The sequence below is a fragment of the Takifugu flavidus genome, chromosome 5 (assembly GCF_003711565.1).
Source record: "Takifugu flavidus isolate HTHZ2018 chromosome 5, ASM371156v2, whole genome shotgun sequence".
NCBI classification, from domain to species: Eukaryota; Metazoa; Chordata; class Actinopteri; order Tetraodontiformes; family Tetraodontidae; genus Takifugu; species Takifugu flavidus.
Genome location: NC_079524.1, coordinates 11327639 through 11339657, shown reverse-complemented (window position 1 = coordinate 11339657; position 12019 = coordinate 11327639). Strand labels below are relative to the sequence as shown.

Sequence of the window (12019 nt, the reverse complement as noted above, 5' to 3'; positions counted from 1 at the left end):
ACTAAAATTCCATCAAACCCTCAAAAAACAATCCCGTGAGAATAAAAGCAAAACCATCTCAATTAAATCCCGTTTTCAACACTTTTCAATATTATGTTACAAATTAGTGAACCAAATGTTGAAATAAATACATTTAAGTTGGAAAACGTGATTTGATCAACATATAATTATTGACAGTGCTTTCTGATTACAATCTCATGGTCTTGACAAAATATTTGAATATAGAAATTAAACTTTTCCTGAACTATTCTGATTTACTTTGGTAAAAAATAAAAATCTCTAACATCATGTTGTTCTTAATATTACCACTAGATGGAAGTAAATATAACCCTGTTTTGCCAGATGGGTTTCAGTCAACAATAATCACTCCTTTTAAAATAATATTTTATACTTCGTGATCTAACAGGTTGTCTCACCAGTCTGACTTGACAAAAACATTTTCAAAAAGTGGCAATTTGTAAAACACTTACAATATCAATATTTTGGTCCCACTGTAGGGTTTAGTTTTTATTTATGACACATAAGGCAGATATGCCTCCTTCACAATGTCAGATTTTTTAAAAACCTTTTCAAAGGTGCAAGAAGGAAACATTTTATTATCTACAAATATAAGACTAAACCTTTGGAACGTTTGGGTTTGTAGGTTCTTCACTAATAATTGAATTCTGCAATTATTTTACAATAAGCAGCAGGTTTCATTGTGTAGTCATGTGTGCAATGAGCTATGAGGCATGAGAAATAGCATTTTAAAAGAAAAACTAAATTCGCTGTTGGATGCCAAAGCACAGAGGGGCCCTGCTCTTTTGTAACCAGAATCAAAATATGCTTCTCCCTCACAACCTAACGCTACAAAATACTGTCCGTCCCTTTTTATGGTCCGTGCTACAAACACAAACACGCCATTCTAATATAATATTTTTAGAACTATGTCGGGCATTTGATATGATTAATTATTTCAGATTAATAATCTAAATATTATCAACGCATAGTGGTGAAAGGGCGTTGTTTGACAGGCTTTACGAGTTCTTCCAGCTGTTCGTGGATCGTGTGTGTTTCTAGCCGGAGAGGACCGGGGACGGAAACCAAACAGCCACGTAGTAAAAAGGCGAAGCTCCCCAAGAGGTGAGCATTTCTGCCATTTGACACAGTTACTGAGCTTGTCATGTTCGTTTTCAAACACCAAAGTTGTAGCATAACTACAAGACTGACGATTGTCCTTTCATTGGTTTCAAATAATTGAGAATTTGGCTTTTTCTCGCTAACCAGTTAGCATATCTAGCCTGAGATCTACTGCCGTAAATACCAGGCTAGCTAGCTTTTTCCGCTAGCATTGTGCTAATTTTATCCGCCTACATTTATCCTGTCATAAGCTCGTTGAGATTTGCTAAAACCCATTTAGTTCTCTCTGGCAGCACAGCACCATTACAATTAGTTTATCAGTGCCTAGTCCATGTCTATATTCTGTACGTATAGCTCCAGCTAACATAGCAAAACAGTCGTAGTGTCAAAAGGTGTTCAAGAGCTAAAGTGACACATGGTATTAGATAAATATGCATATTTAATAAAGAACCAACATCGCCGATGTACTGGAATGTAATTGCTAGAGAGTCTGCCATTATTGAAGTTATAAATAATGTCTGGCACAATCCTAAACATAAACAAGGCTTTGCATACAACCGAGACATGCCAATGTTGTGTCCTTTTTTTTCTATTTTTTTTCTTTCTTTTTTTAAAAAGCAACTGCTTTCATGATAAATCCCGTTTTAGCTACATGTATGACAATCAAAAGCCAGGATTTTCTGTATGGTCCACATACATATGGAATTTTGTTATCATTGTTGTCATGAACTGAATACCCCTAATTACATATTTAATTAATTCAGTCATTTTTTTAAAAATTTATCCTAGTTTATGGATGGAATTTCTGTAAAACTGTATAATGCATGAACCCAGTATCTTCCACGTTTTCAGGTGTGTTAATGGAGACTGGCCCACTCCCAGTTGGACGTTTCCCCACGAACATGAATTTGTGAAGAGAAACTCCTTTTCCCTCTTGCACGAGCAGTATTGTCAATCTTCCTCACAGAAATGGATGCTGGTGATTCACAGGCTGCCCAAATGGCGAATAAAGCTCATCAGGAAGCCCATGTTACAAAATCCAAAGAAGGCCATTCTCTGGAAAGTGTAAAATACAATAAAGAACAGGAGCTGGAGTGCCCCTCCAACACTGGGAATATCCAAAACGGTATGTTTCTTTGACCTTTCAGTACAGATCACTAAACCCCAATGACTGGTTAGCATTTTTAACAGTCTTTCAAGCCTTTAATCGCAGAGTCTTGATTAAATATGGAAACACTATACCAGATTGTCAAGGCTGTTTTTTGTGAGGTCTTTGGAAAGACAGTGCTGCACAGCTCATTCTAAATGTTGCTGTGATTTACTGGATTTATATGTTCTCCTAGAGTGACTGCCCTGTGTTCATGATCAGCCTGGTAATATTTCTACTCTACAAAGTTGTGTTGCACTCTGAATATCACTGGTGTCTCACTTGTGTGCTGCCATGCATGGCCTGTTCAGTGACTGCTACTGGCACCATGTGATGCAGCTCTCTGGACAAACGTGTTAAATAGCTAAACAGAGTTGTAATTGGTGGTTGTCGTGTCGACACTGCTTGTAGTTGGGCTTCTAGAAAAAAATGAAGTTGGATAGTGTGAAAAATATGCTACTTTGCATGGCTTATTTCCTTCAACGTGAACAAGCACCCCTGTTGTGCAAAAGTGTTGAAACTAATTGTCTCTCTTGGGGCTCCTCTTCCCTTTTTTGCTCAGGTCCTGTGAGTTCAGAGGCAATGCCAAATGCAAACGGACTGGTTGGTGGCTTTGAGGCCCAATTAAATGGGTCTGTGTCTCCTTCAGCCCTTCCTCAGAGCACCAGTTCCCCTGTCAACTCCCAGAACCAACAGTCCTCTCCAGGTGTGGCATCTTATCCCCCCATGCTGCTAGAGAAGTCTGAGGGGGCTAGTGCTGAGGTCACGGTTCATACGGGTGATTCATTGCAGTCACTCAGACTAAGTATACCTATGCAGGAGACTGAATTGTGTAAGCATAAACTTATATGGAGTGAACCCCTCCCCCTATAAATTACCTCTCTACATTTTAACATTATTTTCCTGTGGGTTGTTCTGCTTGTTTTAGCTCCCTGCTTGTAACTCCTCTGTTTGTGTGATCTTTGTTTTATGTCTAAAGAAAAGGGTTTTGGGGTGTTGAATCTGATGTTTGAATCCAGCAACTTAATCTAACTCATTGGTGTATGAATTTTTTGTGGCATGATTTGGTGTCGGTACTTTAAATGCTGTTTGGACTAATGGTTTGCCAACTAATCTGTATCTAATCTGTTTATTGTGTGAGTTTTAACTCAGACGGAACATTGAAATCGGATATCTCACGATATTACGTGTGCAAATGTCAACACTACCGATTTGCTACTTTCAGAAAAATCTTGCAATTTTTGACTAATATTGGGAATAATTATTTCTGAGCTGTTGTCAGGACTGATAACTTTGATTATAGGTGTGAACTAATATGTTTTAGCAAATTCAAAGCCATCGCTTGAAATGGAGAATGAGGAGAAGATCCGCCTAGAAGCTCGCCGACGTCTGGAAGAACAACTTAAACAATATAGGGTGCAGAGACATAAGGAGAGGGTGAGCCAGTTACATTTGAACACCTTAAATTTGCTTTAAGATCCTTTAAAAAAAATCCTTCTTGTTGTGACAAATATTTATTTACCTTGCTTAATTTGTTAATTTCTCTGTTTCCAGTCTCACCGTTCGACCCCCAAGAACAGGCCTTTCAGCACCCTGGACCCAGAGCTCATGATGCATCCCGAGGCTTTGCCGAGGGCGAACACTGTTGCCATGACCAAGGAGTATTCCTTTTTGAGGACCAGTGTGCCGCGTGGTCCCAAATTGGGTAGTCTGGGAATCCCTGCTACCAAGGAGAAAAAGTCCAGGTCGTCCCGCTCGAACAAGATTCACTCCTTGGCTGATTACAAGTCTCCAGAGGAGGATGGCGGCGTTGGAGGAGGGGGAGGAGGGACCCCTGATAACACAGTGAGCTCCCTCCAAACCTCCATCAGCTCAGTGTCCACTGAAGTCAGTGTGGTGTCAGAGAGCAGCACATGTGAGACGGGACAGCCAGGCATTTCGCTCCAGGGTGGAGACAATGTCTCAGAGCCGGATGGCAGTGAATCAGGAATGAGGGTCGGAAACGACGGCAATGACAGCGACAGCTCGTCCTACAGCAGTGTGTCGACGAGGGGGACTTATGGCAGGCTTGCAGCCGCTGTGGAGAGACAGCAGGGGCCCTACACAGTGGAGGGCAGGGAGATTGCCCCAGAGGCAATGGGCCATTTCCCATCTCTGCAGGAGGTGCTGCAAGCAGCGAGGGAAGAGCAGCACCTGCACCTGGAGCAGGAGCAAGAAGGGACCGCGGAGCCTCGGAGCCGAAGGGACAGTTTCTCCAGCAGGTACAATATGAGGGAAAAAACCAATCGGTTCTTTTGAGACTGCTGAGATGTTTTACTCTTTTGCAAATAATGTGTGTTTCTGTTTGCAGCGTTTCCTTGGAAAGTTCAGTGATGGGCCACGATGAAATGCTGCAGGTGCTGAAGGAGAAAATGAGGCTGGAGGGTCAACTCGAATCTCTGTCGTCTGAAGCCACTCAGGTAAAAATGGTGCCAGGTGTTTCCTCACACACTGGTCACACACTTTATGGGATTCAGACTCGCGTTTCATAACTGATTTATCGTCATTGACAGCCCCCAAATATGAGTCACAAAGCGTTCTCATGTCCAAAAGAGTCTGTCATGACTAATCTTACTATTATGTAATAACAGCATAAATGTGCGATTGTTTAATATTGTAAATATTCTGATCGTTTTTGGTTCTTTAACAGATTTGATGTCTGTATTTTGTGGTTTGTCCTATTCATATATACATACAGTATATTCAGATATACATAATGGGTTAGTTTTTCTAAACTATTAATTCTTCTAAAGTTAAGAGTTACATATACATCAAAATATACAGAAAAAAAAAGTGCTGACCCTGCTGTCATGTCCTCCAGGCTCTCAAGGAGAAGACGGAGCTCCAGGCCCAGCTAGCTGCCGTGAACGCTCAACTGCAGGCCAAGACTGAGGAGGCTCAGTTTAACCAGCAGAAGCAGAGCACTCTCAATGTGGAGGTTGGCACGCTGCGGCAGAACTGCAGCCAGCTGGAGAAGGCCATGATGGAACTTCAGGGGAATCTAGAGAGCAAGAATGCCAGTCTCGTTTCTCTGGGTAATGACTTGAAAGTGGCAGAAGACCAGTACAGCAGGCTGATGGTCAAGGTGGAGGAGATGCAAAACACTGTGGCCTCAAGAGACAGCACAGGTGAGAAAGCATCTACCTGCTGTGTAGCATAATCAGAGTGTGTTGAACCACATCATGACAACAGGTCTGCTCATCTGCTTTTACAGTCCAAGATTTACGTCAACAGATGGGCGGTCTTCAAAGCCAGCTTCAGCAGGTCCAGCTGGAGCGCAGCACCCTGCAGAGCCGACTGAAGACGTCCCAGGCTGAAATCGACTCCCTTCAGCAGCTCAGACAGTGGTATCAGCAGCAGCTAGCTCTGGCTCAGGAAGCAAGAGTCCGACTACAAAGTGAAATGGCTAGCATGCAGGTCTGGCTCACGGATTTTTCTTTTTTTCTTTTTAATCAAAGTCTGTTTTTTTTTGTTTTTTTTTCCACAAAATGAATTGACTTGATTATTTTTTCCCCCTCTCAGGCTGGACAGATGACTCAGATTGGTGTTGTGGAGCATCTGAAGCTGGAAAATGTGACTCTGTCACATCAACTTACTGAGACTCAGCACCGTTCCATCAAAGACAAAGAGCGCATTGCCGTTCAGCTGCAGAGCATTGAGGTACACACAAACTACCTTGTGTGTTAATTTAATCATCTAGTTTGTAAGGTTTATATTATGTACCTGCTTACAAAACACCCAATATTAGTTGTTTTACTGTGGAATTACATGTTTTCTGTTTTGCAGGCTGACATGCTAACTCAGGAAGCTAACTACAAGCAGATTCATGATGCAAAAACCATGGTGGAAGATGATCTGCAGCACAAACTGGAGGAGTTTGAGGAAGAAAGGGAACGACTGCTGAAATTGGCCAACACAGCCAGCACTCTTGAAAGGGAACTAGAGCAGGTAGCCACACTAAACTGAAATCATTTTCATTTTTAATATTTTTTAATTTTTAATATTATTGTGACTATATTTTCCCCTAAAAACTGTCTCACTTTTTAGGTGAACTTAGTCCTTTCCCAGAAGGATGGACAGCTACAACTGCTCCAGAAAGAACACCTGGAATTAATGCGCCAGCTGACCACAACTCAGGAGAACCTGCACACCAAGGAGCAGGCCATCAACCAGCTGGAGGCCCGTTACCTGGAGCTGGAGGCTCAGCTGTCTGAGCTGCAGACGGAGAACAATGCCAAGGATGACAACATCCAGTATCTCCAAAACGAGAAGATTGTCCTGGAGGTGGCGCTACAGGCTGCTCGGGTCGACAAGAGCCAGCTTGATGAAAACGCTGAGCGTCTCGGAGAAGATGTGTTGGTGGCATCAGATGTGTTGGATCAACTTAGACAGGAAGTCCATGTCAAAGCCAACCAGGTACGCAACAGGTTGGAATACAGAAAATACCAATGTTCCAGGGTTTCAGCATTATTTTCATACATTTGACCTCGTTCACCTAAAATGGCCTTTGATTTTTTGAAATTCCAGATCAAAACTCTCCAACAAGAAAATAGTTCTCTGAAGAAACAGTGTCAAAAGGTGAAGGAGCAGTTCCAGCAGCAGAAGGTAAGCCATCTTTTCTCCTTCTGCATATATCAGCCCTTCGACAAATACATTTGAACTTTAATTACTACCATCACTAGGTCTGTCGTTGTCTAACGCTTTGTTTCAAGGTGATTTAAAGACATCAGTCAGTGAAATGATAAGTAGACATAACACTGACAGGGTGTCATAAAGAGGTTTTTGCTACATTATCAGTATTTTCGACTTTTACCTTTTTTTCTTTCAACTCCCAGGAAAGATGTAACTTCACACCCCTTTATCGTCTTTCCAGATAATGGTGGAAGCGTACCGTCGAGACGCCAGCTCCAAAGACCAGTTGATCAGTGAGCTCAAGTCCACCAAAAAGCGTCTCCTGTCGGAGGTCAAGGACCTGAAGCAAGAACTTCTGGGGGTTCAGGAGGAGAAACAGAAGGTGGAGCTGGAGCAGACGCGGCTACAAAAGGAGGTGTTAAGAGTTCAAGAACAGATGAGCAGCATGGAGGCTCATCTGCAGGCCATTCAGACAGAGAGGGATCAACTAGAAACTCAAATTCAGGTTGATAGACATTAACATTTGATCTGTGTTTCTTGGAAATAACTAGAGTTTTCATTTCAGTAAAATCTGAACATCTTGCTGTATATGAACATTTGGTTTTCTCTCTGCCTCATTAGTCCCTGCAGTTTGATCAGAATCAGCTAACGGCAGTGACTGAAGAGAATGAAAATTTGAGGAAACAGGTTGAGCAAATGGAGGGAGAAACCAAAAAGTGAGCCCTGTTGTGTTTACCGACATGCTTTTACCATTTTTCGCATCCACATAAGTCATTGCTGTGGTTAAAATGATAAAATCCTGTCACACACGCTATTTACGGTATCTTAAAATGAAATGGGATTGGTGGCTCCCTTATTTTCATGAATTTTGTTATTGAATAGGGCCATCTCCGAGCAGAAGGTACGCATGAAGAGACTGGGGACTGATTTGACCAGCGCTCAGAAGGACATGAAGGCCAAGCACAAGGCCTACGAGAACGCTGTGAGCATCCTCAGCAGGAGACTCCAAGAGGCTCTGACTGACAAAGAGGCAGCTGAGGCAGAGCTGGCCAAACTCAAGGCCCAGGTGTTGGATGGTGGAAACTCTCAAGCCCTACAGGTATCATTAGTGTCGTCGTGTTTGCCATAGTCCAGTCTGGGTGACATAGCGAGAATGATAAATGAATGCCCTTGTTGGTTAACTGCTTTTCTTCACAAAAACAGATAGGCACCTAAAAAGTACTTTGCGAAAGCTAGCCTTGAGCCTAAACTTGTCCTGAAGATACTTATCAGTTATTTTAAAGTTGGAACTGGATAGCTCCATTTGTCTTTGTCTAAATATGGCGTGTGCTTTGTTGACCAGGAGAAGATAACAGCTCTGCAGGCTGAGCTGCAGGTTGTGACCAATAGCAAAGCAATGCTCGAGAAGGAGCTGCAGGAAATAATTACACTGACATCAACAGAGCTTGAAGAATACCAGGAGAAGGTGTTGGAGCTTGAGGATGAGGTGGGCAGTCTTGTGCTTTATGTCTGTGATACTGTTGACACTTCTGTAATTACCGATACCTTGATTTTTCCGCAGCTTCAAGAGTCCAGATGTTTCAAGAAGCGAATCCGAAAGTTAGAAGATGCTAACAAAAAGTTAGCCCTTGAGCTGGAACATGAAAAAGGGAAGCTAGCTGGGCTCACTCAGTCCCACAATGCTCTTCGGGACCATTCCAATATTTTGGAGTCTGCCTTAGCAAAGAGAGAGGCAGATCTTGTCCAGCTCAATTTACAGGTGAAAAGCTTTTTTTCGTGTGCATGAATTGTCTCGCATTTAAAGTACCGTTGAAAAAATCTTGAGACAACAGATTTAATCTTTGTATTGAACCTCATCTGTGTTCAGGTTCAAGCTGTACTCAAGCGTAAAGAGGAGGAGGACCAACAAATGAAGCAGGTGGTGCAAACTCTACAGCTTGCTTTAGAGAAAGAGAAGACCAAAGTCAAGGATCTGAAAGAACAGGTACGCGGCAGAGTCTGTTTCCCTTCATTTGAATTTAAGGTTGAAATTCAAATTGCACAATTTCCATTTGATGCTTTCCAAATGATCCCAGAGCATTCTGATTGGTTGTGTTACTGTGTTGTGTACTTTAGTTGGCTGCAGCGAAGGCTGAGGCAGCGCACAATAGACGGCACTACAGGGCAGCCATGCTGGAGCTGTCGGAGGTTAAAAAGGACCTGCAGGCCAAAGAAGACCTGATCAACGTGCTGCAGAGTGAATCTCAGAAACTACAGTATGTGCATTTACCCGGTGACAGAATGCTGCACAACCTGCTGTGCATACGAATCTAGACACTTAGACAGTATCACCGGATCTTTCACTGCAGGTCTCAAGGTGAGCAGCATTCTCATGAGGTCTCCAGGTTCCAAGAAGAGCTTGCTGAGGCCCATTCACAGCTCCACATTCTCCAGAAACAGCTGGATGAGGAAATTGCCAAGCGGCCTCTGACAAACCAAGAGGTCAGCATTGTTGTGGTTGTCCTGGTTTGTCTATCTGATGATCATCTTCATTAAAATCCTGAATTAATAGAAGAGAACACAGACATGACAGTGGAGTCTTCATTATGGCTTTGACTCTGAAGCAGTTCTCTATTGATGAATGTGATGGGAAATTGTGATCTTTATTCAGATTGAGGACCTGAAGTGGGAGCTGGAGCAGAGGCAAAGGGAAATTGATGCTCAGAAGCAGCAACAGGAGATGGTGGAACAGTGTCATCTCAAGGAGCTGGACAACCTGCAGAGAGCCCTTCAGGTTAGTGTTTAACAGCGGCTCTATAAAGAAAAACTTTAAAATCCATCCGCCTTTCCTCGTTTCCATACATAACTGGCGTCATGCTGCTCTCTGTCTCAGAACATTAAAGTGGAGCTGGAGTCAGTGCAGGAAGAGCTAACCAACACTAGGAAGGACAAGTTCATGTTACAGGTCAAAATGAGCGAGCTGAGGAACAGCATGAAGACAGTCCTGCTGCAGAACCAGCAGCTCAAACTGGACCTCAAACAGAACCGCCTAAGGAAGGTAAGACACTTTATGATTTATTTTTCCAAAAAATCCAATAATTGATGTAGTTTATAGATGTTGATGACCAATTCCTTTTTTGAGCAGCAGCGTATGGAGCTGAAGGGTGAGGGGAACCCTTCCAACCCAGTCACACCAGTTAAGATCCCAGACTGCCCAGTACCAGCCTCCCTGTTAGATGAGTTGCTAAAACCATCAACTTCTGTGAACAAGGAGCCCCTCAACAACCTTCACAACTGTCTACGTCAGCTTAAGTAAGCCCTTCGGTCTACACCATGAGTTTAGAGCACGTATTTAACGACTGTTGTATCTGATGTTGTCTTCTCTCTCAGGGAGGAGATGGACAGCCTCCAGAGGCAGATGGAAGAACACACAGTAACAGTCCATGAGTCAATGAGCTCATGGCAAAACACAGAAGAGGATCCGGCTCCACACGGGCTTCCAGACAACACCTCCACTTCATCAGCGCCACTCAATAACAGGGTTCTGGAAAATAACAATGAAGCAGAACAGCAGCAATTATAACTGAACTTTCTCAGGCTGATGGAGAGAGAGTGGAGTTCTATCCGCAAAGGCACTTTTAGACCCCTAATTACTTTCACTTGACAATTGCTGCCAATATTTGGCATTCAACCATCGGCACAGATGTGCTTTCACAGAGTAATACTTTGTATACACCATAGCTTTATTTACTCTTTATTTGACGGTTGTTTCTATTTGTGCTGCATAATTTTGCCATTATTTATTTAGAGTTTAGAAATTAGAAATTTGTCATACAGCCACTCCAAGAAGATCAAGCATTTTCATTTTACCGATATCAAATTTGATCTGTAGGTTGCGCATTTTAACATTAGTCAGCTGTTTTACCCTCATTAAAGGTGTTGAGTCACCATCTTCCACATAACTGAAATCAGCAGCTTTATTGCTGCCTCGTGATGGCTGACATTTCCCAAAGTTAAAATGTTTTTGACGACAAACAAAAAATCAACTGTGCACGTACGACACCAAACTGTTCTTTTATTTCCTTGTGCCTGTGTATGAGTGAAGCTGTTCATCTCTCATCTAACTAACAGGTTTAGTTCACGTCTGTAAGGTTCTCATGCAGCGCTTGATGAAACACGACTCCCCGACATGAAGTTAAGTCATGCACAATTGCGGTCAGTTTTTTTTGCACCACCTCGTGTTATTATACAGTGTTCTTTAACATTTGTTGTGACCATATCAGCCAGGGTTGTTAACTCTAAGAAGAAAAAAAAATCTCAGTTATGTGTTGTCTAGCATGGACTGCAGTAAATTGTATGCAAAAAGCCTTAAGCGACTTTTAATATGCTCTATAGGACTAATTTTGTTGGAATGAGCGTGTTTCTGCTTAGGGTGTGTGCAAGATGTAAGTTGTTATATTGTATATGTGTGGTTTATTGTGATATAAGTGGGTCAGATCATCTGAGATTGTAAACTAGGTAATCAAACATTACTGAGAGTACGATTAAGCAAAAAATGTTCTAACAGCAAGTGCAATGGGTAATCATTTTGTTACATGTGTTACATGCTGTACTGACAAGAAAAGACTCACCATGATGGAGAAATTATTCTTGTTTTATTGTCACATGGGTGAGGACATAAGTTAATTGTTCCCAGAAGATAATATATGAAAATGTTCTTTTTGTATGATTAATACCTTATCACCAAACATGATCTATAATTTCTACACTTCTTTTTAACATCACTGTTGTGGATTTCCAAAGGGATTATTTGAGGGGGCATGATTATTACGGTTGCATTTTTCTGGTAAAGAATTTGATTTTGAAGTGAATTTGGCTACAACATAAGATATATCCACTGAGGGATCTAAGCTAAATATATAACCCCTGCTCTGTCCATTTTATTCTTCTGATGAGATGGTAATTGGTTCATTTTTTTGTTGAAACATTTGTGTTGGGAGATGTGATTGTATTTATCATAAAATTGCACTATTGACATGGTAACGGAGTTTGTACTTTTTTTTGGACCACAGCAAACATCTTTGAGCCATGTCTATATTTATT

General features: G+C 42.0%; 1 protein-coding gene across 4 annotated transcripts; it reads left to right on the top strand.

Annotated features, from left to right (window-relative positions):
- Positions 1–986: 986 nt before the first annotated feature.
- golga3 (golgin A3) lies at positions 987–11959 on the top strand. 4 transcript variants are annotated; one of them, XM_057033677.1, is made up of 24 exons: positions 987–1122; positions 1972–2245; positions 2829–2972; positions 3591–3703; positions 3821–4527; positions 4617–4725; positions 5127–5433; positions 5520–5722; positions 5828–5965; positions 6092–6253; positions 6353–6721; positions 6833–6910; positions 7179–7442; positions 7559–7653; positions 7820–8036; positions 8280–8423; positions 8499–8696; positions 8805–8921; positions 9053–9192; positions 9286–9418; positions 9588–9710; positions 9810–9974; positions 10062–10228; positions 10307–11959. In XM_057033677.1, exons 2-24 carry the CDS (start codon positions 2089–2091, stop codon positions 10497–10499), a joined length of 4443 nt encoding a protein of 1480 aa, XP_056889657.1. In that variant the 5' UTR covers positions 987–1122; positions 1972–2088; the 3' UTR covers positions 10500–11959. The 4 variants fall into 4 exon arrangements, with proteins under 4 accessions (XP_056889657.1, XP_056889655.1, XP_056889659.1 ...); XM_057033675.1 differs by having other exon boundaries at positions 2829–3098; XM_057033678.1 differs by lacking the exon at positions 987–1122 and adding an exon at positions 2463–2492 and having other exon boundaries at positions 2105–2245; positions 2829–3098.
- The last annotated feature ends 60 nt before the right edge of the window (positions 11960–12019 follow it).

What these genes read in the sequence shown, in the direction of transcription:
- golga3 (XM_057033675.1), top strand. Translation starts at nt 2,089, where the DNA reads ATGGATGCTGGTGATTCACAGGCTGCCCAAATGGCGAATAAAGCTCAT. An exon ending in CACTGGGAATATCCAAAACG is followed by an intron (nt 2,246 to 2,828) that starts GTATGTTTCTTT and finishes TTTTTTGCTCAG; the next exon opens with GTCCTGTGAGTTCAGAGGCA. An exon ending in TGTCGTCTGAAGCCACTCAG is followed by an intron (nt 4,726 to 5,126) that starts GTAAAAATGGTG and finishes CATGTCCTCCAG; the next exon opens with GCTCTCAAGGAGAAGACGGA.